This window comes from Coregonus clupeaformis, chromosome 14 (assembly GCF_020615455.1).
Source record: "Coregonus clupeaformis isolate EN_2021a chromosome 14, ASM2061545v1, whole genome shotgun sequence".
NCBI classification, from domain to species: domain Eukaryota; kingdom Metazoa; phylum Chordata; class Actinopteri; order Salmoniformes; family Salmonidae; genus Coregonus; species Coregonus clupeaformis.
In genome coordinates this window covers 17,326,857-17,354,834 of record NC_059205.1, presented here as the reverse complement: position 1 = coordinate 17,354,834, position 27,978 = coordinate 17,326,857, and the positions used below count along the sequence as shown (strand labels likewise).

Sequence of the window (27,978 nt, the reverse complement as noted above, 5' to 3'; positions counted from 1 at the left end):
TGGGTGTGTCTTATCGCTTGCAGTTTCATTCATAACTACAATCGGCATTTAAAGCCTAAATTAAACTATGCAGGAAAGGCCAGCACTATTGGCGTGTGATGGACAGCGTCTCCAAATGGACCACATGAAGTAGGTTAGAATAAGGTAATTGCATGTCCATAGTGCCATTTCGCTTTTATCCATACAGCCAGGCTGTTGCCAATCGATCTGTTTGTTGCCTTTGATGTATGATTTAATTGTATATTCTAGAAGAACGGAAGGATAGCGTACAGATTGTACCCTGATACAGTTTACATTTAGTAATTTAGTAATGCCAGCACTGTCGTGGCAGTTTACATTTTAGTCATGGCCTATCAATAAGTAGAATAGGCAAGACAGACTTGGGATAGGGTATGATGTGATAGGGGTGCATACTGTAGAACGCAATTTACCACACATAATATTATTGTGATATGTCTCGGTATGTGGCAACACCATTGCGATGAAAATGATAGAGCGTTGTGAGGAGAGCTCATGTCTGATTGTGAAGTTTGTCATAGACTATGCAGTACATTAAGCACTGTTTTTACATTAAAAGGCTACAATCATTGTCGATGATGGTCAAATATTCGATATGATATTCTGGTGATAATTCACACCGCTTGGCTGTTTACTGTAGGATTATGTGTTGCAAAAATATGATGGTGCACAAATGTATAACGATTTCCTTAATCAGCGGTTTATCGTTCGGGAGAAAGGATGCTGATGAGCGGGCACCAAAACTGGCGAGTCGATGTCACAGCACCAACGATAGAAGAGCGAGCGTGGTTTGGTTTTCACCAAGACAAGCGGGAAAGTCAGAAACTGGGTGAATTGCTTCAATGCATGCCGAGACATGCTCTAGATGTGACGTTATTTATAATGTTTCATAAGTAGAATAGAATGTTTTAGAATGTCCACTGACTTTCTTCTTGTTGCTTTGCCCATATTCCTGATGTCTAGAAAGGATCATGGATATCGTAGGAGAGGGGGAGGGAGGGAGGGAGGGGGGGAGGGGGAGGGAGGGAGGGGGGTATTGCTAAAATATGAAAGAACTGAAACATTTTCAGTTTACAGGAATTGTGTACAGATCCATGCGACATAGGGCCGTGCATTATCATGCTGAAATATGCAGTGATGGCGGCGGATGAATGGTACAACAATGGGCCTCAGGAGCTCGTCACCGTATCTCTGTGCATTCAAATTGCCATCGATAAAATGCAATTGTGTTCGTTGTCCGTAGCTTATGCCTGCCCATGCCATAACCCCACCGCCACCATGGGGCACTGTGTTCACAACGGTGACATCAGCAAACTGCTCACCCACATGACGCCATACACGTGGTCTGAGTTTGTGAGGCCAGTTGGACATACTGCCACATTCTCTAAAATGATGTTGGAAGCAGCTTATAGTAGATAAATGAACATTCAATTCTCTGGCAACAGCTCTGGTGGACATTCCTGCAGTCAGCATGCCAATTGCACGCTCCCTCAAAACTTGAGACATCTGTGGCATTGTGTTGTGTGACAAACTGCACATTTTAGTGGCCTTTTATGTTCCTCAGAACAAGGTGCACCTGTGTAATGATCATGCTGTTTAATCAGCTTCTTGGTATGCCACACCTGTCTGGTGGATGGATTATCTTGGCAAAGGAGAAATGCTCACTAAAAGGGCTGTAAACAAATTTGTGCCAAGATGATATTTTGGTGCGTATGGAACATTTCTGGGATCATTTTATTTCAGCTCATGAAACATGGGACCAAGACTTTGCATGTTGCGTTTATATTTTTGTTCAGTGTATATAGGTTTGAATCAGAGGAGCGCATGTTAAATCTCATTTATTATTTTCCACTCATGATGATTAACACTAATCACTAGACCACAGTACCTCCAGGAGTAGTTAGCAGAGACAACCCCCTTAGGACACACACACACACACACAGCTGCCTCAGTTCTGACCATGAATACAGGATGACCTGAGGCAACGTGTGTAAAACATCACAGGAAGTCATTGCACATGCGGCTAACGAGGGTTTTATGCATAAGCTGGTGTGTGTGTATGTGAGAACGTGAGCTGGTGTGTCCCGTCCATTTACTAGTAATGGGGTTTACAAAATTGGCTGTTTGAAACATTCTAACTGGACGCGTGGAGCAGCTTGTATGAGGTGTTACATAAAATAAGGTGCATGAATCAGAATACATAATGGATGAAAATGTAGAAGTGTTTTGTAACAGAGTTTTGGGCAGCCTGAGAGCTGAGAAGCTAGTTGTGTACAGCAGACCCGATCCTCTCCTTCTGCCCTCTTCAATAAGAGACTGGATAGTATGAGTGTCTAACCTCTCCGCTCTGCTTTCTTCTCCTCGGATCTCCTCTGTCTGTCATACTCAGGGTTCATTCTTTCTGACCTGGACCATGAGCAATGACTCGCCTGTACTGACAAGCCTGATGGAGAACTCCACCGTAAGTACTGCAGCTCTCTACCTCCTGTCCTCACTCCATCCATCCATCTTGTGCTCTTCTACACTCTCTACTATCTCTCCAGCCTCTCTTCATCCATCTCTCTCTATCTTGTCTCTATGCTTTCTTCATCCTCTCCCCTCCCTCTTTTCTCACACTCTTCTCCTTCTCCCTTTCTCCATCCTGGTTTTGCACCTCTACCTCCACCCCCTGTCTTTCGGCTGCCCCTCTGTGACTGTATGACATAGGCAGGCATTTGGTTCAGAGTTACTGTAAACAGGGGCTACACTGTTTTGTGGGATTAGCCCATTGGGTTACAGTGGGTTAGTAATATGGCCTGCAGGTAGCCGGCTGGCCAGAGATTTAGCTGCTCCCACGGATTGATTGTGTTGTTCTTACTGTTGAGTTTGTAAAAACAGCAGATTGCATTACACTACAGTCACTCTGGCAGTGGAGGAGGTGCATGTGTGTTTCAGTGTGTTTGCATGTGTGTTTCAGTGTGTGTGTGTGTATGTGTTTCAGTGTGAGAGTGTGGACGTGTTTAACTACATTTGTGGGGACCAGAAGTCCCCACATGAATAGTAAACAAACAAAAAGTTGACCAACTGCGGACATTTTGTTAGTCCCCACATGGTCAAATGCAATTTCTAGGGGGTTTAGGGTTAAGGTTAGAATTAGTGTTAGGGTTAGAATTAGGATTAGGGTTAGGCGCTAGGGTTAGGGTTAAGGTCAGGTTTTCGGGTTAGGGTTAGGGTAAGGGTTAAGCTTAGGTTTAGGGTTGGGGGTTAGGGAAAATAGGATTTTGAGTGGGACTGAATTGTCTCCACAAGGTTAGTTATGCAAGACTGTGTGTGTGTGTGTACGTGTGTGTGTGTGTGTGTGTGTGTACTGTGTTTCCTGTAATGATAGCTGAGACCCAGCAGGGAATCGTGCTGGCTGTGAGGCTTTCCCTGAAGAACCTATTACTATTGGGCAATTCCACCGTAACTGAATTGCAATGAGACTCAGATGCTTCACTTAAAATGTATGCCAAACAAAAACTGTTGATTTAAAAGTTTAACAAACCATACAACTCTATGCACAAGGACTACTTTTAACAATTGACACTAAACACATTTACTGGAAGAACTGCGCAGATGCAAAGTTTGGTAACCGAGTTAAATTGAAATCTCCCTCAGTTTTTTATATGTCCACGTGTTCCAAAAACTCTTAAATAACTGCTACGAATTAAGATTCAACAATGTCTGCAGAAAGAATGGGGTGTCAGCTATGACATGACACATTGATTTGAAAAAATATATTTTAGTTATTGAACTACAGTAAGTGAAGTGGATTTACACCCGTTAATTGCGGTAACATAATTTAATCATGGGTCCCTGATCTGTACTACACAGAAATGCATAATTATGGAAATTAATGTAATTCTCTTCATGGTGATGTATCCTGAATAGGTACATACATATGCAATATCCTCCTTTGCATATTTGGATATTACTCTACACACTGGCTATTATTTTAGTTAGCTCTGCCCCCAAACAAGACCAAATTTGGTTGGTCCGTCCGGACCGGACCAAATCTGAACCAATCATTGACGTCTATGTTTCACAAGTCTGGACATCAAAGGACAGCACAGTAGAGTTCAGTACAGTAGAGTTCAGTACAGTACGGTATAGTACAGTCCGGTAGAGTAGAGTACAGTAAAGTAGAGTATAGTTCAGCGCAGTACAGTACAATAAAGTAGAGTATAGTTCAGTACAGTAAAGTATAATTCAATACAGTACAATACAGTAAATTATAGTGTACTCATCTCTAGTGTGCTCTACTGTGTACTGTACTGCTCTACTGTACTGTACTATACTGTACTTTTATTTTCTTTACTGTACTGTGCTGTCCAAACTTGTGAACCCAACTGTTGTTTGTGACTACTATGATTTCCCGTTGTATCCAATTCAATTGTAGAAATTATGTTATAGATTTTTCCCCAAATTCCATTACCAATATGGTAAAGGAATTTTTAGATTTAATCACTTAATAATTCATAAACAAAATTGATATCAGTAAAAACAATATAACTAATTGATAGGTCTACCTTCTAGGTTACTTCTGTGAACTTTCATTATCCTCCCTCCTAATGTTGATTTTGTACATCAACACCAGACGCGATCCAGACACGCAGGTTGAAATATCAAAACGAACTCTGAACCAACTACACTGCTCAAAAAAATAAAGGGAACACTAAAATAACACATCCTAGATCTGAATGAATGAAATAATCTTATTAAATACTTTTTTCTTTACATAGTTGAATGTGCTGACAACAAAATCACACAAAAATTATCAATGGAAATCTAATTTATCAACCATGGAGGTCTGGATTTGGAGTCACCCTCAAAATTAAAGTGGAAAACCACACTACAGGCTGATCCAACTTTGATATAATGTCCTTAAAACAAGTCAAAATGAGGCTCAGTAGTGTGTGTGGCCTCCACGTGCCTGTATGACCTCCCTACAATGCCTGGGCATGCTCCTGATGAGGTGGCGGATGGTCTCCTGAGGGATCTCCTCCCAGACCTGGACTAAAGCATCCGCCAACTCCTGGACAGTCTGTGGTGCAACGTGGCGTTGGTGGATGGCGCTGGATTCAGGTCTGGGGAACGGGCGGGCCAGTCCATAGCATCAATGCCTTCCTCTTGCAGGAACTGCTGACACACTCCAGCCACATGAGGTCTTGCATTAGGAGGAACCCAGGGCCAACCGCACCAGCATATGGTCTCACAAGGGGTCTGAGGATCTCATCTCGGTACCTAATGGCAGTCAGGCTACCTCTGGCGAGCACATGGAGAAATGCCACCCCACATGACTGACCCACCGCCAAACCGGTCATGCTGGAGGATGTTGCAGGCAGCAGAACGTTCTCCACGGCGTCTCCAGACTCTGTCACGTCTGTCACATGTGCTCAGTGTGAACCTGCTTTCATCTGTGAAGAGCACAGGGCGCCAGTGGCGAATTTGCCAATCTTGGTGTTCTCTGGCAAATGCCAAACGTCCTGCACGGTGTTGGGCTGTAAGCACAACCCCCACCTGTGGACGTCGGGCCCTCATACCACCCTCATGGAGTCTGTTTCTGACCGTTTGAGCAGACACATGCACATTTGTGGCCTGCTGGAGGTCATTTTGCAGGGCTCTGGCAGTGCTCCTCCTGCTCCTCCTTGCACAAAGGCGGAGGTAGCGGTCCTGCTGCTGGGTTGTTGCCCTCCTACGGCCTCCTCCACGTCTCCTGATGTACTGGCCTGTCTCCTGGTAGCGCCTCCATGCTCTGGACACTACGCTGACAGACACAGCAAACCTTCTTGCCACAGCTCGCATTGATGTGCCATTCTGGATGAGCTGCACTACCTGAGCCACTTGTGTGGGTTGTAGACTCCGTCTCATGCTACCACTAGAGTGAAGGCACCGCCAGCATTCAAAAGTGACCAAAACATCAGCCAGGAAGCATAGGAACTGAGAAGTGGTCTGTGGTCTCCACCTGCAAAACCAGTCCTTTATTGGGGGGTGTCTTGCTAATTGCCTATAATTTCCACCTGTTGTCTATTCCATTTGCACAACAGCATGTGCAATTTATTGTCAATCAGTGTTGCTTCCTAAGTGGACTGTTTGATTTCACAGAAGTGTGATTGTGTTGTTTAAGTGTTCCCTTTATTTTTTTGAGCAGTGTATATACATTTGGGGACAGGTCTAAACACATGAAACATTCATGGCCATTTAGCTAGCTAGCTTGCTGTTGCTAGCTAATTTGTCCTGGGATATAAACATTGGGTTGTTATTTTACCTGAAATGCACAAGGTCCTTTTTTTTCTGGATCTTTGTAGAATTTTAACCCATTTTGAGTCTCACAAAATCGTGTGTTCTCTACTCCGACATTTAAACCACAGATAAAAGGGGAAAGCCTAGTTAGTTTATAGTAATCTCTCCTCCTTCAGTAGTAGTAGTAGTATTCGTCTTCGTCTTCTTCTGTGGACTTCATATGTCATTTGGCAACCAACTTTAAAGTGCATTACCACCAACTGGACTGGAGTGTGGATCTCAGTTCATCTTTCAATCACCCACGTGGGTATATGCTCCAAAAAACCAATGAGGAGATGGGAGAGGCGGGTCTTGCAGCGCATCAACCGTCAAAAATAGAACCTATTTTATTTATTCTATTTTAGCGCCTGGCTACGCAGGTGCTCGTTGATGAACGTGAGCATTTTAGATGAAATGATTCAATAACATGTACACTACCAGTCAAAAGTTTGGACACACCTACTCATTCAAGGATTTTTCTTTTTTTTTACATTGTAGAATAATAGTGAAGACATCAAAACTATGAAATAACATATGGAATTATGTAGTAACCAAAAAAGTGTTAAACAAATCCAAATATATTTGAGATTCTTCAAATAGCCACCATTTGCCTTGATGACAGCTTTGCACACACTTGGCATTCTCTCAACCAGCTTCATGAGGTAGTCACCTGGAATGCATTTCAATTAACAGGTGTGCCTTAATGCGTTTGAGCCAATCAGTTGTGTTGTGACAAGGTAGGGGTGGTATACAGAAGATAGCCCTATTTGGTAAAAGACCAAGTCCATATTATGGCAAGAACAGCTCAAATAAGCAAAGAGAAATGACAGTCCATCATTACTTTAAGATATGAAGGTAAGTCAATACAGAACATTTCAAGGACTTTGAAAGTTTCTTCAAGTTCAGTCGCAAAAACCATCTAGCGCTATGATGAAACTGGCTCTCATGAGGACCGCCACAGGAAAGGAAGACCCAGAGTTACCTCTGCTGCAGAGGATATGTTCATCAGAGTTACCAGCCTCAGACATTGCAGCCCAAATAAATGCTTCACAGAGTTCAAGTAACAGACACATCTTAACATCAACTGTTCAGAGGAGACTGTGTGAATCAGGCCTTCATGGTCGAATTGCTGCAAAGAAACCACTACTAAAGAGACTAGCTTGGGCCAAGAAACACGAGCAATGGACATTAGACAGGTGGAAATCTGTCCTTTGGTCTGATGAGTCCAAATTTGAGATTTTTGGTTCCAACCGCCGTGTCTTTGTGAGATGCAGAGTAGGTGAATGGATGATCTCCACATGTGTGGTTCCCACTGTGAAGCATGGAGGAGGAGGTGTAATGGTGTGGGGGTGCTTTGCTGGTGACACTGTCAGTGATTTATTTAGAATTCAAGGCACACTTAACCAGCATGGCTACCAAAGCATTCTGCAGCGATACGCTATCCCATCTGGTTTGCACTTAGTGGGACTATCATTTGTTTTTCAACAGGACAATGACCCAACACACCTCCAGGCTGTGTAAGGGCTATTTGACCAAGAAGGAGAGTGATGGAGTGCTGCATCAGATGACCTGGCCTCCACAATCACCTGACCTCAACCCAATTGAGATGGTTTTGGATGAGTTGGACCGCAGAGTGAAGGAAAGGCAGCCAACAAGTGTTCAGCATATGTGGGAACTCCTTCAAGACTGTTGGAAAAGCATTCCAGGTGAAGCTGGTTGAGAGTATGCGAAGAGTGTGCAAAGCTGTCATCAAGGCAAAGGTGGGCTAATTTGAAGAATATCAAATACATTTTGATTTGTTTAACACTTTTTTGGTTACTACATGATTCCATATGTGTCATTTCATAGTTTTGATGTCTTCACTATTATTCTACAATGTAGAAATAGTAAAACTAAAGAAAAACCCTTGAATGAGTTGGTGTGTCCAAACTTTTGACTGATACTGTGTATATATATATTTTTAGATAAACCGCTTCTGCCCCACCTGCCCTGAATGACGGGTTGCCACTGGATAGAAAACAGCCTATGTGGATTCGATATTAGTCAAACATTTATTCTAGTGGCAAAATTGACTACAAAGTGTAAATAGGATCATTTTGGTCATAAAGTCAGTCTAGTCCAAAACTGACTTTTGTAAGTGACTTACTTAATGGTTGGGTATTGATTTAGACAATGCTCACTTGCCCACTAACACAGGATACACAGCTGCGGTGATTGCACTATATCCAATCCTACCGCAGAACACACAGACAGTGAGACAGACCTTCCCATCAGCACAGTGGATCAGACTTTGTTTACATAAGACAACACGTCTTTTTTAGCTTGAGAAATACTGCACCAAACACCTTTAGCTAGATGTAAAATTGTGCGACTAAAACCTCCTCTGTAAAAACTTCAAATTTAAGTACAGATTTCTTGAGTTATCTATTTTGAGGAAGTGATACTGGCTTTGTTCTTATAATGTCTCATGGGGGACAAACATCAGTAACGGCCACATCTAACCACACCCCCCTAGACTGAAATCTCGTTTTTTTCTTAATGAGCAACAGAGAGAAACATGCGGAATCGGTGCGTTCAGTCACTCTTTAAGAGCCCTCGAGATAGAAGTTCCCTTTACCACAGATCTATTTGGGCAACTTCTACCTACTCCCATTGACTCAAAAGGGTAGTGGCTAGGCTATGGTAAGGTGCTAGGGGCAGAAATGGTACTAGGCCTCTGACCCTTGTAGTCTCTCCCTCTATACAGGAGCTGCCAGTGTCGGCAGGGCGGGTGGAGGACTATGTGCTCCTGCTGATCCTGCTGTGTGTGTTCACTGGGGGCACTCTAATCCTGCTCTCCGTGTTGTTGCTGTTCTGTCACCGCTGCTGTGTGGGCGGCCGCCGCTACTCCAGGTAACACGCACACAAATACGCAAGGCACGTATGCACACACACACACACACACACACATACTTCTCACCTCTACAGTAACCACAACTACAGTATTATAGGTCATGTCCCTTACTCTTACTCTGAGCATACCCAATGTGTATTGTGTATGAACAAAAACCCTGAATAAAACAGCATAATACTGTAGCATGTCTGCATAGAGGGATTAGGAGACAGTGTTAGTGTGATTATGTTAGAAGTGGATTACTGCTCAGTGAAATAAAAATGAGCATTAAATCTTTGATGTCTGGAGACAGTTCTATTTTTGCACCCAAAGAGTAAAGAGAGAGTACCAATAATACTATACTGAACAGAAATATAAACACAACATGTAAATGGTTGGTCCCATGTTTTATGAGCTGAAATAAAAGATCTCAGAAATAGTCCATACACGCTAAAAGCTTGTTTCTCTGAATTCTTTGCACAAATTTGTTTACATCCCTGTTAGTGAGCATTTCTCCTTTGCCAAGATAATCCATCCACTTGACAGGTGTGGCATATCAAGATGCTGATTAAACAGCATGATCAATACACAGGTGTACCATGTGCTGGGGACAATAAAAGGCCATTCTAAAATGTGCAGTATTGTCACACAACACAATCCCACAGATGTCTCAAGTTTTGAGGGAGCATGCAATTGGCATGCTGACTGCAGGAATGTCCACCAGAGCTGTTGCCAGATATTTGAATGTTAATTTCTCTACCATAAGCCGCCTCCAACGTCCTTTTAGAGAATTTGGCAGTACGCCCATCCGGCCTCACAACTGCAGACTACGTGTAACCACGCCAGCCCATGACCTCCACATCTGGCTTCTTCACCTGCGGGATCAGTCCAGCCACCCGGACAGCTGATGAAACTGTGGGCTTGCACAACCAAAGAATTTCTGCACAAACTGTCAAACTCATATGCGTGGGCGTCAACCTCACCAGGGTCTTGACCTGACTGCAGTTCGTCATCGTAACCGACTTCAGTGGTCAAATGCTCACCTTCGATGGCCACTGGCACACTGGTTTCAACTGTACCGGGCAGATGGCAAATGGTGTGTATGTCGTCGTGTGGGCGAGCAGTTTGCTGATGTCAACGTTGTGAACAGAGTGCCCCATGGTGGCGGTGGGGTTATGGTTTGGGCAGGCATAAGCTACGTACAACTAACACAATTGCATTTTATCAATGGCAATTTGAATGCACAGAGATACCGTTACAAGATCCTGAGGCCCATTGTCATGCCATTCATCCGCCGCCATCACCTCATGTTTCAGCATGATAATGCATGGCACCATGATGCAAGGATCTGTACACAATTCCTGGAAGCTGAAAATGTCCCAGTTCTTCCATGGCCTGCATACTCACCAGACATGTCACCCATTGAGCATGTTTGGGATGCTCTGGATCGACGGGTACGACAGCGTGTTCCAGTTCCCGCCAATATCCAGCTACTTCGCACAGCCATTGAAGAGGAGTGGGACACCATTCCACAAGCCACAATCAACAGCCTGATGCGAAGGAGATGAGGCAAATGGTGGTCACACCAGATACTGACTAGTTTTCTGATCCACGCCCCTACCTTTGACCAACAGATGCGTATCTGTATTCCCAGTCATGTAAAATCCATAGATTAGGGCCTAATGAATTTATTTAAATTGACTGATTTACTTATATGAACTGTAAGTCACTCTGGATAAGAGTGTCAGCTAAATGACAACAACAAAAAAAAACTCTGTAAAATCTTTAGAATTGTTGCGTTTTATATTTTGGTTCAGTGTATTTTTCTCTATTTTCCTTCTTCTCTTTTCTCTCCTCTGAGTGCAGGGCCAGTGATGATCCAGAGAAGACTAACACCACCTATGTGGAAGATTCATTGCCCACACAAGGTATGGAGGATGTACATTCTACTTTAGTTTAGACACAGAATAGGTTTGATCAAAACCATAGCAACTGACACCGTTCTCCTTTTCTTTTTTCTTTATTTGTTACTCCTCTCCTCTCTTCAGACATCACCATCCGGTTGGATGAGTCAGATGCTCTCTCTGCGTCTAGCTGCCATGATGAAGAGACCGACAGGTTCATGTCCACCTGCTCTACTGGACGCCGCGTCTCCTTCAATGAGTCAGCGCTCTACGAAAAGGAGAGTCAGACTCAGGACAAAGGACGCAGGTATAAGACAATGTTATTCACAAAATGGCTGCCGTGTATCACTCAAGTTGATGGTGCAACCATAGAGATAGATAGAGGACTCTAGGGCCCAAAAGCCAGTTTTAGCATGGGCAGTGCAATTGAGGACTTTCATCATTTTTAAGTAGTCAACTGGGTGGGACTTCTAATGGGTTAAGGAAGGATCACATAATTCCATCCGGGTCATCAGGAGGGATCAGCCGATGAATTATGCTTGTGAGCAAACATTCCATAACTGCAGGTGGCAGTAAATCGGCAACCTTGGCTTCATACCTGTTCAAACAACTCCAGGTGGCAGTATGTACCCTTTCATTTTGTTTATCAACTCATAGAAGTAGTAGTAGAAGAAAATGTACTACTTCAAAATGGAGATGGCCTCAATGGCGCTGCCTGTGTGCTCAATGGCGGCAGCTGGCCGCGACCGGGAGACTCATGGGCTGCGCACAATTGGCCCAGCGTCGTCCAGGGTAGGGGAGGGAATGGCCGGCAGGGATGTAGCTCAGTTGATAGAGCATGGCGTTTGCAACGCCAGGGTTGTGGGTTTGATTCCCACGGGGGGCCAGTATAAAATTTTTTATAAATAAATGTATTCACTAACTGTAAGTCGCTCTGGATAAGAGCGTCTGCTAAATGACTAAAATGTAAATGTATAATGGGACAGATTTAAAAAAGAGTCCTCTATCATTCTCTATGGGTGCAACACAAGTACAGATTGATGGTAGAAGTGGAGCGTTGTCTCCATACAATGTTAAGGTCTTTGAAGCCAGGTCTTCCTTGAAAAACACAATCTCTTTATCTAATAGGAACTCCTGACTAAATTAAAGTTAGATACCATTTCCTTCCTCTCCTCCTACTCAGGTACACCCTTACAGAAGGGGACTTCCATCACCTGAAGAAGGCCCGTCTGACCCACCTCCACCTGGCCCTCCCTCCCTCCACCCTAAAGATCCTCACCATCATGGAGTGTGAGTCTACAGAGAGCAGCAGCCTTAACGTCAACAAACCACCTGCTCCCAAACTCCCCCTCTACCAGGTAAACAAGCCTCTGAGACGTTTACATTTAGCATGATTACTTTTCCATGGCAAAAAAACCCCAGCATTTATTGGTTGGGCGCATTAGAACTTCTGGTGTCTGGGAAGGTAGATAAATAGCTAGCTGCTTTAACTACTCAGCCTTGGGATTGCATTTCCCTGATGATCCTAACTCGACCTTGTGTGTTGTCCCTAGTCTTCTGAGAGGGCTGTGCGCACCTGGTTGGGCCAGAGCTCTAGTGGTGCCCTCCCCGGAGACACCCACCACTACATTCTACTGGACCCCAGACTCAGCCACAGTCCGCCAATCCTGTCCCCCCCGACCCCCTGCTCTAGAACCGTGAGTGTTATACATGATTTTATACACACACTTAAATCTAGAATCCTTAATTGAAACAATAACAGAATGTTTTCCCCGCCACTGTTTCGCTAAAACGCTAAGGGAATGGGGCTGGATAAATATAACCACTCTCAAATTCAAAGACAGAGCTATGGATGCAAGGACTGACCATCCATGATATTAAATGTATAGTTTTAACCATGTTTTGAGGCTATACAGTGTTTGATTACATTGTTTACAAACATTTTAGTAAAACAAGCTTATATTTGGGGTTCTGGTGGGGTATTCTTTAAGAGTCAATGGGTATGTAGCAACTAAGGATTCTAGCTTTTTTTAAAATGGCAATACAGACTGATGTAGCGGTAACGATCCAGATTCCGGACCACACATGCCCCTTGCTGATGGGGGTTTGGGTTCTATATCTACAGTATCTCCCGATCTCTAGGCCTGCTCATATCTGTCCTGTCAAAACCACTAGAAGTCAAAAGTGATTGGGGGAAAAAAACTTGCCAATAGTACACATAAAATAGAACAGTTTATATTTATATAAAATGACTCATTAGAGAAGGAGAGCTGCAGGAAGTTGGGAGGGGACATTACTTTCACACACTGAAAAGATTAGTGAAGTTTCACTAGAGGCTTAGCTACTGCTGCCTGTCTTAAGTAATATCTCCTCCATCCCTCACTCTCCATCTTTGTCTTCCTCTCTCCTTCTCCCTCTATCTGCTTTGTCAGGTGGAGGCCGTAGGGGACGGGGCATGGGTCAGGACGGAAGGAGAGCGAGAGAGTCGGATGAGAGGGACGAGACGAGTGAGGGGAATGTCTCCGGTCCCCGGCCACCAGGGTTCTGTTCTGCAGTTTTTCTGCAAACTGAGACGTCATGCCAGCTTGGAGGGGGCAGGGCCTTACTTCAGGAAGTGGAAGTTTGACAGCAGCCATCGTGCCGCCAGTCTAGACGCCAAAGGTGAGAGGTCATGTAGTGAGGCTAGAGGCATGTGTCTGGTAATTATTAAGTTCAACCTTTTGGACTATTATGTATGAACTGAGCTGAAAATTGAAACTAGAAAGGGAAGTTCAGTAGAACCTTTGTGTGCTTGCTCAGCTGGCTGAAAGTATTCATATTAATGGTAGTGGAAGAAGTTTACATAGTGAGATAGTTAGGCCTATATCTTTGAGATATCTTCCAGTAAAACCAATGCAAAGTAAATATTTGATGACCATTGAAACCAATGTTCCAATGTTGATTCATGCAACTTGAAATGCTTACAGTATATAAAGTATAGGCTAACAGTTATCAAAATGTTTAATCGAAGCAGCTAAAGTAAGACATTGTATTTTGGATGTTTACCTTAAAAGAAGAAAGAGACAAGTTTAACTGCCCTTGTCTTGAAATTTAAAAGAATGCACATGCCTTATTATCACCCCTGGAGTCACCATAACTATAATAATAATAATATGCCATTTAGCAGACGCTTTTATCCAAAGCGACTTACAGTCATGTGCGCATACATTTTTACGTATGGGTGGTCCCGGGGATCGAACCCACTACCCTGGCGTTACAAGCGCCATGCTCTACCAATTGAGCTACAGAGGACCACACATGCAGGTCACCATAACTACACATGCAGGCTTGATGACTTGTCCATAAGACTCAGTTAACAGTACAGATCACACATACTTAGTAAAGTATGTCACTAGATGACATTGGGCTCCAAAATTATGTAAACAGCTAGATATGACCTAAAACATTGAATGACCAATGTTGCATACATTGATCGCCTCTGCTCTCAGTGCCAATTACTAATGAAATCATGCAACCGTGCATTTCTTTGACAGGGTATCAAATTTAATTGGAGAATATCCTATATAGAATAACATAGTAGGCTATACTGTAGATTAGCCTAAAAAATAGCGGCACCTCATCCTACGGACGGTCGATTATCATTGGATTTGATTGCTTTAACTCATTGTTGTCAGGCTACCATACATTTTATACAGTAGGGCCATTTTTACAATAGCACTGTCACAAAGTGGGAAAGCAGACAGTGGCAGTGGTAATGAACAATGCTCCAAAGATGTCATTCTAAGAATAGCCTACAAAAAAGTGTTTCCTAAGCCCGCTATCAGAAATTGTTCCTACTGTCCCGTTCATCCCATCTAGACTGTTGCATTGGATCATTGGAATGTGCACATCGCTGTCTTAACAGGTGCAAACAACCACGTTTATGTATCCGTTCCACAATGATCACGCAATGTATTTATTTTTATAGGGTGTCCACCCAGGCCCAGGCTAATTTCCACCGAAAAATATGACCCTTCAGTTTCTGAGTCACTCAGTGCGGTATTTCTGTAACAAATCATCAACAGTAGGCCTATATCGGTGCCGCTTACTCGCATCAACTTTTGGAGATTTTATATTGCAGTGGTCCTCCTTTACGTTTTTTCCCGCAGATCCCAAAAAGTACAATTAGGATGACAGGAGCTGAAATATGCAGGCTTTGAATTGTAAAGTATCGTGGTAGCATACGCTTGAAGCTCCTTTGAGATTTCCCAAACCTACACTTGTTTTTTTTGGAAATCATCGAAAAGGGACATTTCACATTGAATATGAAAGCATACATCAAAATATGAAAATACTAAAGGCCTATGTCATGTATCAAAATGGATAGCTTCTTACCTCAATGTTGTTAGCCTGACATTTAATCCTAGTAAAAATTCCCTGTCTTAGGTCTGTTAGGATCACCACTTTATTTTAAGAATGTGAAATGTCAGAATAATAGTAGAGAGAATGATTGATTTCAGCTTTTATTTCTTTCATCACATTCCTGGTGGGTCAGAAGTTTACATACAATAAAGTAGTATTTGGTAGCATTGCCTTTAAATTATTTAACTTGGGTCAAACGTTTCAGGTAGCTTTCCACAAGCTTCCCACAATAAGTTGGGTGAATTTTGGCCCATTCCTCCTGACAGAGCTGGTGTAACTGAGTCAGGTTTGTAGGCCTCCTTGCTCGCACACGCTTTTTCAGTTCTGCCCACACATTTTCTATAGGATTGAGGTCAGGGCTTTGTAATGGCCACTCCAATACCTTAACTTTGTTGTCCTTAAGCCAGTTTGCCACAACTTTGGAAGTACAGTGGGGAGAACAAGTATTTGATACACTGCCGATTTTGCAGGTTTTCCTACTTACAAAGCATGTAGAGGTCTGTCATTTTTATCATAGGTACACTTCAACTGTGAGAGACGGAATCTAAAAAAAAAATCCAGAAAATCACATTTGTATGATTTTTAAGTAATTAATTTGCATTTTATTGCATGACATAAGTATTTGATCACATACCAACCAGCAAGAATTCCGGCTCTCACAGACCTGTTAGTTTTTCTTTAAGAAGCCCTCCTGTTCTCCACTCATTACCTGTATTAACTGCACCTGTTTGAACTCGTTACCTGTATAAAAGACACCTGTCCACACACTCAATCAAACAGACTCCAACCTCTCCACAATGGCCAAGACCAGAGAGCTGTGTAAGGACATCAGGGATAAAATTGTAGACCTGCACAAGGCTGGGATGGGCTACAGGACAATAGGCAAGCAGCTTGGTGAGAAGGCAACAACTGTTGGCGCAATTATTAGAAAATGGAAGAAGTTCAAGATGACGGTCAATCACCCTCGGTCTGGGGCTCCATGCAAGATCTCACCTCGTGGGGCATCAATGATCATGAGGAAGGTGAGGGATCAGCCCAGAACTACACGGCAGGACCTGGTCAATGACCTGAAGAGAGCTGGGACCACAGTCTCAAAGAAAACCATTAGTAACACACTACGCCGTCATGGATTCAAATCCTGCAGCTCACGCAAGGTCCCCCTGCTCAAGTCAGCGCATGTCCAGGCCCGTCTGAAGTTTGCCAATGACCATCTGGATGATCCAGAGGAGGAATGGGAGAAGGTCATGTGGTCTGATTAGACAAAAATAGAGCTTTTTGTTCTAAACTCCACTCGCCGTGTTTGGAGGAAGAAGAAGGATGAGTACAACCCCAAGAACACCATCCCAACCGTGAAGCATGGAGGTGGAAACATCATTCTTTGGGGATGCTTTTCTGCAAAGGGGACAGGACGACTGCACCATATTGAGGGGGAGGATGGATGGGGCCATGTATCGCGAGATCTTGGCCAACAACCTCCTTCCCTCAGTAAGAGCATTGAAGATGGATCGTGGCTGGGTCTTCCAGCATGACAACGACCCGAAACACACAGCCAGGGCAACTAAGGAGTGGCTACGTAAGAAGCATCTCAAGGTCTTGGAGTGGCCTAGCCAGTCTGCAGACCTGAACCAATAGAAAATCTTTGGAGGGGCTGAAAGTCCGTATTGCCCAGCGACAGCCCCGAAACCTGAAGGATCTGGAGAAGGTCTGTATGGAGGAGTGGGCCAAAATCCCTGCTGCAGTGTGTGCAAACCTGGTCAAGACCTACAGGAAACGTATGATCTCTGTAATTGCAAACAAAGGTTTCTGTACCAAATATTAAGTTCTGCTTTTCTGATGTATCAAATACTTATGTCATGCAATAAAATGCAAATTAATTACTTAAAAATCATACAATGTGATTTTCTGGATTTTTGTTTTAGATTCCACCTCTCACAGTTGAAGTGTACCTATGATAAAAATTACAGACCTCTACATGCTTTGTAAGTAGGAAACACTGCCGATTTTGCAGGTTACCAAATACTTGTTCCCCCCACTGTACCTGTAATGATTAGAGAAGATCTTATGTCAAGTGTTATTGAAATGTTGTGGTTGCAGGTTCACCTGGCACATCTAAAGGCTTTTCTTTTGGGGTGTTGCTATAGGCCACTAATTGCTAACAGTCAGCATCTAAATAATATGTGTGAAATGCTTGAATGTGTATGTGATGTAAACAGAGAGGTCTACTTTCTTGGGGACCTGAATATTGACTGATTTTCATCAAGCTGTCCGCTCAAGAGGAAGCTTTTCACTGTAACCAGTGCCTGTAATCTGGTTCAGGTTATTAATCAACCTACCAGGGTGTTTACAAATACTACAGGAACAAGATCATCCACATATATTGATCACATTTCTACTAATACTGTAGAACTTTGTTCTAAAGCTGTATCCATACCCATTGGATGCAGTGATCACAATATAGTGGCTATAGCTTAAAATAGTGTATAAGAGATCATACAAGAGATTTTGCTGTGACTGTTATGTGGATGATGTTAAAAATATTTGTTGGTCTGATGTGATTAATAAGGAGCATCCAGATGCTGCACTTGATGAATTTATGAAATTGCTTCTTCCAATTATTGATAAACATGCACCTGTTAAGAAACTGACTGTTAGAACTGTTAAGGCTCCATGGATTAATGAGGAATTGAAAAACTGTATGGTTGAAAGAGTTGGGGCAACAGGAGTGGCTAATAAGTCTGGCTGCACATCTGACTTACTGCAAATTGAGAAATGATGTGACTAAACTCAACAAAAAGAAGAACTGTATTATGAAGCCAAGATCAATTATATAAAGAATGATGAAAAAAATAATAACTTTGGAGTACAAAGGGTTTTTCTTTATTTTTACTATTTTCTACATTGTAGAATAATAGTGAAGAAAGCTAAACTATGAAATAACACATGGAATCATGTAGTAACCAAAAAACTGTTAAACAAATCAATATATATTTTATATTTGAGATTCTTCAAATAGCCACCCTTTGCCTTGATGACTCCTGTAGTCCACGATCATCTCCTTTGTCTTGATCACGTTGAGGAAGAGATTGTAGGCCGTGTAGCCATTTGATTAGCTATTTACCAGTATTGTTGAACAGTCTTATGGCTTAGGGGTAGAAGCTGTTCAGGGTCCTGTTGGTTCCAGACTTGGTGCACTGGTACCGCTTGCCGTGTGGTAGTAGAGAGAACAGTCTATGGCTTGGGTGGCTGGAGACTTTGACGATTGTTTGGGCCTTCCTCTGACACTGCATGGTATAGAGGTCCTGGATGGCAGGGAGTTCGGCCACAGTGATGTACTGGGCCGTACTCACCACCCTCTGTAGCGTCTTGTGGTCGGGTGCCTTGCAGTTGACGTACCAAGCGGTGATGCAGCCAGTCAAGATGCTCTCAGTGGTGCAGCTGTATAACTTTTTGAGGATCTGAGTGCCCATGCCAAATCTTTTCAGCCTCCTGAGGGGGAAGAGGCGCTGTCGATCCCTCTTCACAACTGTGTGGGTGTGTGTGGACCATGTTAATTCCTTAGTGATGTGGACACTGAGGAACTTGAAGCTCTCGACCCGCTCGACTACAGCCCCGTCGATGTGGATGGGGGCGTGCTCGCCCCTCCGTTTCCTGTAGTCCACAATCAGCTCCTTTGTCTTGCTGATGTTGAGGGAGAGGTTGTTGTCCTGGCACCACACTGCCAGGTCTCTGACCCTTCTCCCTATAGGCTGCCTCATCGTTGTCAGTGATCAGTCCTACCACCATCAGCAAACTTGATGATGGTGTTGGAGTCGTGCGCGGTTGTCGTGAACACGGGGTACAGGAGGGAACTAAGCACACACCCCTGAGGGGCCCCCATGTTGATGGTCACCGTGGCGGATGTGTTGTTGCCTACCCTCACAGCCTGGAGGCGGCCCGTCAGGAAGTCCAAGATCCAGTTGCAGAGGGAGGTGTTCAGTCCCAGGGTTCCGAGCTAGGTGATGAGCTTGGAGGGGACTATGGTGTTCAATGCTGAGCTGTAGTCAATCAACAGCATTATTACATAGGTATTCCTTTTGTCCAGGTGGGTGAGCGCAGTGTGAAGTGCAATAGAGATTGCGTCATCTGCAAATTGGAGTGTGTCCAGGGTGTATGGGATGATGGTGTTGATGTGAGCCATGACCAGCCTTTCAAAGCATTTCATGGCTATAGATGTGAGTGCTATGGGGCGATAGTCATTTAGGCAGGTTACCATAGCGTTCTTGGGCATGGGTACTATGGTGGTCTGCTTGAAACAAGTTGGTATTACAGACTGGGTCAGGGATAGGTAAAAAATGTCAGTGAAGACACTTGCCTGCTGGTCAGTGCATGCTCTGAGTATGCATCCTGGTATTCCATGTAGCCTAGGCAACTGTTGGACTACACCAATATGGCAGGTAGGCCTAATCGTGGTTATGACAGGGGGTTGTGAACAATAATGGATAGTCTATTTATTTAATTGATGCAAATTAAAACATTAGAAAAGTCGTGACAGGTTCATTAAAGCGTTACAGTGCTTGGAGACTCACAGGTTGAATTTGGCGCCACCGTAGGCTTGTCGAGTGGTTAGATTATGATATCATAGACACTTCAGCTTGTGGTTAAATTCGTTGCCTACAACTGTGTAATTATGGTCATTTTATATGTCAAAATAATTAACAATATTCCAACATTCGCAATGAAATCCTGATTGGCAAGGACAATGGACATCTTAATGTCAGTAGTGTAGCCAGAATTTTTTTCCGGAAAATTGGGTGGGCTAGAACTGAAGCACTTCAACTAATACACACTCTAAAATTATCATTTTGCATGATGACACAGACTTCTGTACCCGAACGCATAGCCTACACAACACACAGCCGACACAACCTTATGGTCAGTAGTTGTGGTCTGTAGTTGTGTGGTCAGTAGTTTTGGTCAGTAGTTTTGGTCAGTAGTTGTGTGGTTCAATAGTTGTGGTTGTGGTCAGTAGTTGTAGTCAGTAGTTGTGGTCAGTAGTTTGTCAGTAGTTGAGGTCAGTAGTGTTGAGGTCAGTAGTTTTGGTCAGTAGTTGTGTAGTTGGGGTTTGTAGTTGTGGTCAGTAGTTGTTTGGTTGTGGTCAGTAGTTGTGGTTAGTAATTGTGTGGTCAGTAGTTGTGTGGTTGTGTTCAGTAGTTATGGTGAGTAGTTGTGTTGTTGTGATCAGTAGGTGTGGTCAGTAGTTGTATGGTCATAAGTTGTGTGGTTGTGGTCAGTAGTTGTGTGTTTGTGGCCAGTAGTTGTGTGGTTCAATAGTTGTGTGGTCAGTAGTTGTGGTTGTGGTCAGTAGTTGTGGTCAGTAGTTTTCTTTAAAAGACAGAGCTAGCTAGCTAGCTAGCTAGAGACATAAGAAAATTGCTAACCAGCTAGCTAAAACATATTGGTCAAGCACTTAAATTTTTTTTGCTGCATTTTCCAACATGTTAGGTGCATAATCCTAACAGGGTGGAACCTAACATGGTGGATATTTGGAGCCTGAATTAGGCATAGCTCTGTGAATGAGTAAGATTGAGCTAGCATAATGGTGAACGCTTGAACAGGATTTTAACTTCTCTATCAAACATATTTTAACATTTTGAAATAATCTATCATCTTTATAATCTAGGCTAACAGAATGGAAATGTATGAGTGGGAGATACGGCATTATAACATGGAAAAATAGATACAACTGAGTGTTTATATTTATTTAACTTTGCGCCGTTGTTTTCCCACCAAAGAAATTATGACACTTTCTGAATGTGGTTTTATTGTAGGAAGGGGTTGTTTTCTTAAAGGATAATTACAACAAATGAACAGGGTGGAAAGTCATATCAGAGGGTGTTTTTTTGTGAACTCAGTGTGGTTCGCTTAATTTTTTGTGCAGCATGAACACTCAAAAGAGCCCCTGAGGCAAACCGAACTGAGACCATCTCGAGAGATGGTCTGAGTTTAGTTCGCTTGAATTTCGCAGTCCGGTTCCCTTTTTTAGGGCAATGTGAACGCAAAGCTCCCCAGGTTCACTTGTCATTTTTCCCACACCACACGCTAAATTACTCCAACACCGTTTCCCGTGCCATAACCCCTCACATTGGTGCCACGAAAGAGAGAAGATGATGATGTGCAGGGGTGTATTCATTACGCCAATTATTTTGCAAAACGTTTCTTAAACGGAAGCATACAGAGCGAAATGGGTAAGAACCTACTTGAATTTGTCCAATATAAACTCTTGTTTTAGTTGACTGTTTGGCTAATAATAACATCCCAGGGTCACAGAAAAAAATTTCTGCTGTTTTTGGACAGATTATTTGTTTGCAATATGGGATCTATAGGCTAAGAGAGCTTCATAAACTGTTTATTCGATTATTGGGTTTGAACAGTGTGAGAAAACTACAACATATTTGGTGCGAATCACAACATAGGGTGCAAAATCAATTATATCTCAAAGGGGCAGTAGCCTACATTGGGTGTATAATTTTAAATTACAGCATTATTTAATCTGCATGTATTCTTCTGCTATTTATTCTGTTACCAATAATATTTACATGTTAATAGTATTTTCTGGTTACAATTATTATGTCTCATCTTTTAACTAAACACATTGGCCATGAGACACACATTTCACCCTCTTCTCACCCTCACACACCACACTTCTTATATCTCACGCATTGAAAAGTACTGCTTTTATTTTTCCAATTAGTCCATTAGCCTTTTGACAGCATGTACTAAAGTCGATTTAATCCACACTTGCATTAGTCCCCTTGTAAGGTGATTGGAATTTAGGCTGTGACAACAAAAAGGCAGCAGACAGACAGACCTATGTTTTAGCAGGGAAGTTTGGTAGGGTGACCTGATTAGGAACTATGAAAAGAGGGTGGACAATAAATAGAAAAATAATTAGGTTAGTGTAGGGGCATATTTATGTAATTTTGTCTTCAGAAGATTGTATTAGCTATTTACTTTATTTAGTCTGATCAGTGGAACAATTGTCATTCTTAACAACGGGCTAAAATATAGGATAATTAGTGTGCTTAGCAGCAAGAACACTACTGTTATTCCCCATACTTCTTTTATTATTACACTTCCCAATTTTGCCAGTGTCATCATATATTTGAAATCTGATATGCCTACTTGTGTCTTTGAAAATGAATTATATGAGGCTATGTATTTTTTACAGCCATTCATGGACAGTTTTGTATAAATCATACAAATAAGCATTTGATATTAAATGCTCCAGGCCTCAAATATAATTTTTGACATTTTAATATTGTGCACATGCTAGGCAGAGATGGTAGGGGGACTAACAACTCATACACACATCGTATTTATGTAGCGTAAGATGATGGCAAGGATCTTCAACTAGTAGGCATAAACCACATTTAATATTGATATTCATTAGATATTTCTTGAAGGTTGGGTGATTTTGAGAAATTAATTGTTATAACAAGAACATTTTCAAACTCCCAGCACTTGAGAAACATAGATCAACCCCCCTGGAGAGCAAGCAGGATTTTCTTCCAGCCTATTCTAAAGAGAGAGTTCACCCAAAATACAAGGTGTTTGGTTCCTTACCTTGAAAGCAGTCTATGGCCAAGGAGACTGCAATCTATGATTTGGTTACCCACTGCCATCAACCATTAATATGAGTATTTCCTGTTCAGAGCCTTGGTTTAGTGGTAACACTCCCCGGCACATGTCACATACAACTTTCCACCTGAGAACAGCGATCAATCCCTGCTTCCAACCTTCCCACTGTTTCTCCCATTTGCCGGTCTCCCCATCTCAGTTCATTACTGTCTGAATACAGTGTCAAACCACCTTAAAAATCTCAAAGTAACAATGTTGTCAAATTTAGAGTGTTCATTTAATTATTATAATAAATGTTTTACCCTGGTTCTGCCAGGGAGCAATTCAATTCACATAGCAAATCTCACTCCAAGCTTTCTTCAAAAGTTGGCAGCCCTGGTATATCTAGCTGTCTGATAACACATTCTGATGGAATGGCTTGTCCTGCCTGCACTTTGTAAAAACCCAGAGTGCATTGAGTGAATGTTAGAAAAAGATCTTGGTTCCTTTCTAAACATAGCAATGTGAATGCAAAAAGGACTCGGACCACAAAATAGGTGAAGTGAACTGGCAAAAGAGTTGAGTCCTCATTCAAAGGCAAAGGCAGTGTGAATATAAAGGAAACTTGGTTCTTTTGCGGAGTTTTTTTACCCCAGAGTTCACTTTAATGAGGACTGGGATCGGTTCTTTTAAAGAGGACTATATGTGAAAACACCCAGAAACACCCAGAAAATCTTAAATAAAATTATTAGAAATACAATAATCATGAAAAAAACTCTATTGATGAGAGAGAATTTAGGACTATAAAATAATGAAGAAAGATGTTTAATATTTTATTTTTATGGCTTATATTTCTCGTGGAAGTTGATGAATAACACCTGGGGACATGGCAAAAATGCCTACATCCACTGAAAAGGCACCGCAATGTAGGAATGACCCAGCTAGCTACTTCTGCTTTAGCTCTAGTAATATCTTCTAAATGGCTATTTTATCAGTGAAAAATATTTTTATATTAGGAAACATCAGGTATTGAATTTACAAGTGTTATTTTGACAACATTTCTTATTCAGGTTAGCTATAAAATGAGTTACTTGTTCATATAAAACTGGTTGCTGGGTTGCTAGGCAATTCAGTTTTGTTCTGAAACACCATGTTATAGGGGAAGTAAACATAATGTCCCATTTTTACATGACATTATGTGCTTGTAGTTGATCTCCCAAACTATTTTTAAAAAATGTGTTTCGCTACAGAGAGTCACTTGCCATAGGCTACAATGCATTATGAAAATGTGTCTAAGCGTGTTATAAAATGCTCCAAAAGACTCCAAACCAACTCATATTGCGTCAGAATCTCATTCTGGATGAAGTCTCTGCAATAATAACATGTTTTTATGGTCCACTGCACTATAAATCCATATTTGCATATTTTTGTTGTTGTAAATGGCATCATTCAAACATGGATTTACATGTTTGAGTGTGTATCTTAAAAGGTGTATGGACACCAGTGTTCCCAAAATGTCATATTTTGGTCACCATAGACCATTTTTAAGTGATACATTTTTTTAAAGTATGATGAGTAGCCTCCCCCAAAAATGTAAGCAACTCAAGTTTGACCTCTGCACATTATAAAGTTGAAATGGTATGTTTCACATAAAAGCTGTAGGAGGAATAGTGGTGGGAATATTAATAAGTAATTGAAGTATGACGAAGTGTGTTGCTTCGCAATCACACAAAAAAATTGAGAAGAATAACACTGGTTGTGTGTGTGTGTGTGTGTGCGTGTGCATGTTTCCCTCAGGCTCTCCTAAGAGGCGTCCGTTCCAGAGACAGAGAGCAGCCAGTGATAACACCGACCCAACTGAAGAGGACTCACCCCCTCCTCACCCTTCACCCCCTCTTCGACATGACATCACCCAGCCCCTCCCCTCCACACACAACCAGACCAGCAGCCTCCAGCATCTCTCTGCGCGGTCGCTATCTCCCTCCACCTGCCCACCCTCACTCTCCCTCGGCAGGTACCATTCACAGACTCTTACTTCTAACAAACAGTGGGCTGGACCATTAAATCTGAATGGTGGTGTTCGATGGTGAATCTACCCGACGTCTCTCTCTGTCTCTGTCTCTCTACAGGTTAGAGGGGGTGGTGGTGGTGGAGGCTGCCAGCAGAGGCAGGAGAGGGAGAGACGTGACTCACCCACCACCAGAGCCCCCTGAGGCCGAGGGGAGAGAGCAGGAGCCTGGGGAGGCGACAGGGTTATGGAGAGAAGCTGGGACAGGGACAGGGACAGAGACAAGGTCACGGGCAGAAGTTGGGGCAATGACAAGAACAGAAGCAGGAGAGGTCAAAGTATGGGTTGGGTCAGGAGAAGAGTCAGATGAAGATGAAGGGGAAGATATTCTAGGGACAGAACAAAGGGTGGGTATGGGAGCAGAGATAATGGTATGGGAAGGTCTGGGTACAGACGAAGCCCAAGAGGGAGAAGAAAGGATCCAGGCAGAGCAAGAAGCTGAAGCAAGGATAAAGGCAAGGACTGCGGGTGGATTGGGGGCCACTTCAAAGGCAGAAGCAGTAATGGGTGGAAGAGCCAAGACTGGTGTAAGAGCCAAGACAGGTGTAGGGGCTGTTCTGGGAACAGAAAAAGAGCCAGAGACAGGAGCCAGGTTTGAGTCAGTGATAGAGGTGGGGGCCACACCAGGGGCTGAATTAGAAGTTGAGGTAGGGCTAGGGGCATCAGGGATGAGGATAGAGACAGATTTAGAATCAGGGTTAGAAGGGGTGCTAGCTGCTGGAGCAGGAATAGGTGCAGATTCAGGGCCTCGATCAACGTCTGGGTCTGCGGTGTGTATCAGTCGACAGGAGAGCTCTGAGACCCAGCCCTCCCTGTACAGAGACATTTGGAGCCTACGAGCCTCTCTGGAGCAGTATGCCTCCTCAGACCAGAGCAGCACGGACAGAGAGTCAATACGCAGCGACGTCGACAGCGTGTGTTCGGTAGGAGGGGCAGCAGGCCGGTCCGGCTTCGCTGCCTGCCTCTCCCAGGATCTTGGCGATGAACTGGAGGGAGAATGGGAGTATGGGGACACGGAAAGGGAGGGGGGAGACAGAGGACAGAAGGAGATGGAGGGGAAAGCGGAATACAGGGACACTGGAAGAAAGATGGGTCACAGGGGGGTTCAGAGGAGAGATAGCGAGGGGGGAGGAGGTATGGGAGGAGAAGGGGGAGTAGGAGGAGAGACTGAGGCAGGGAGCCGGAAGCTTCTGCAGATGGACAGCGGGTACACGTCCATTGAGGCTCCAATACGGGCCCCTGAGGAGCTCAGGCTGTTTGGGGACCCTGGAGGCCCCCGGGGGAAGACGGTGTCAGAGAAAAGGCTCTTCTTCACTAGCTCTGGGAGGAAGGGCTCTGTGTGTGAGAGCTTTGAGGTCAAGGTGCTCCAAGAGGAGCAGGAGGATGAGATGCGAGAGGGTACTGAGGTGGAAGAGAAACCTGTAAAGAGGTCCCCAATGTCCCCTAATGGAGTACAGACGCTTACCCTCAAAGAACCACCACAATCACTATCAGCGCTAAAATTGCTACAACTGCAACAACCGCCGCTACATTTGCCCCAACCCGTGCCCTCGCCTCGGCCTGTACGCCTACGTCGACGTGACTACAGCATCGACGAGAAAACGGATGCCCTGTTCAATGAGTTCCTGCGTCATGATCCCCGTTTCGACCAACAGGAGTCGCCGCTGCGCTCCCGGCACCGATCGCGCAAACAGTGGCATCGCCACAAGCAGTACAGCGACCCGGGGTCTGGTAGGCGCTACTCGCTCTCCCTGGAGAGGCAGAGTTTCAGACCCTTACAGAGGGGCGATAGTGCAGGATACCCTCTGGACACGAGGTACCACAGCACGCTGTCACGTATCGCCAGCACAGCCGACGAGGAGGCCAATTAGGGGGCGGCTAGCCAGGGAGCAACCAATGAGGGTGCAGCTCATGAGAGCACAGACGTTAAGGAGTCAACCAATAAGGGCACAGAGAATGAGACTGTAGCCAATGAGGACGCAGCTATTCGGTCATCTGACACACTGAGGGCTGAGTCCAGCGGGATGGACCCGAGGGTGGACAATTACAACAACAACAACAGTAGCCAAGCCATGAGTCTATCAGAGTTACTCCTCTGCCTCCACCCCTGTGGCTCTCCCTGAGCCCCTGAAAGACTCCATAGGTCCTCTTCACATTGAAGATCCTGAATCCCCAGTCTTAAACCCCCAGCCACAGCCCCAGGCACCATCCCCCAGCCTGCCTGATAAGCTGTCTGTGACCCTGGAGGACAGGCTTTTCACTGGGCTGTGGAGGACAGGGCAGGACCAGGGAGGACAAGAGTATGTGGTGGGAGACCTCCAGCCCTGTGTAGCCTGGCTGACCTTTCACTCCTTCAGTTAGCTTCATCCCACTGGGCACATACTGGTTGAATCAATGTTGTTTCAATGAAATTACGTTGAACCAACGTGGAATAGATGTTGAATTAACGTCTGTGCCCAGTGGGATGTCATCTCAGTTTAGGTCAATCAATAGATGATTTTGTTATATTTCTACTGTATAGCATTAAAGAAACAAAATACCTTCCCAGATGTGTGACCCACCCTTTTCTATGGCTTTGAGCACTTCCTCATGACTGACCACACTTCTTGTAAAGTTACAGGCTCCCGGACTCAAATTCAATCAAATTGTATTTGTCACATGCGCTGAATGAAAGTGTGTGTGTGTGTGGCATCGGTATGCGCATATGTAGTGTATGTGGGTTTGTGTGAGAGTGTTAGTGTAGTGGTCCTCTGTAGCTCAATTGGTAGAGCATGGCGCTTGTAACGCCAGGGTAGTGGGTTCAATCCCCGGGACCACCC

The 27,978-nt window shown here is 43.7% G+C and overlaps 1 protein-coding gene across 3 annotated transcripts; it reads left to right on the top strand.

The window, feature by feature from the left end:
• On the top strand, positions 1-27,706 carry LOC121581210 (voltage-dependent calcium channel beta subunit-associated regulatory protein). Of its 3 annotated transcripts, XM_041896665.2 has the most exons (11): positions 1-144; positions 716-847; positions 2,408-2,479; positions 9,065-9,210; positions 11,057-11,118; positions 11,239-11,401; positions 12,278-12,452; positions 12,648-12,791; positions 13,527-13,755; positions 24,889-25,105; positions 25,221-27,706. In XM_041896665.2, the coding sequence occupies exons 3-11, from the start codon at positions 2,432-2,434 to the stop codon at positions 27,028-27,030; spliced, it is 2,994 nt and encodes a 997-aa protein (XP_041752599.1). In that variant the 5' UTR covers positions 1-144; positions 716-847; positions 2,408-2,431; the 3' UTR covers positions 27,031-27,706. The 3 variants fall into 3 exon arrangements, with proteins under 3 accessions (XP_041752599.1, XP_041752600.1, XP_041752598.1); XM_041896666.2 differs by lacking the exon at positions 716-847 and having other exon boundaries at positions 1-129; XM_041896664.2 differs by lacking the exon at positions 716-847.
• Positions 27,707-27,978: the final 272 nt, after the last annotated feature.

Excerpts from the sequence above, each read along its gene's own strand:
- LOC121581210 (XM_041896666.2), top strand. The coding sequence starts at position 2,432 with ATGAGCAATGACTCGCCTGTACTGACAAGCCTGATGGAGAACTCCACC. Across the intron at positions 2,480-9,064 it reads GCCTGATGGAGAACTCCACC|GAGCTGCCAGTGTCGGCAGG; the intron begins GTAAGTACTGCA and ends CCCTCTATACAG. Across the intron at positions 12,792-13,526 it reads CGACCCCCTGCTCTAGAACC|GTGGAGGCCGTAGGGGACGG; the intron begins GTGAGTGTTATA and ends CTGCTTTGTCAG.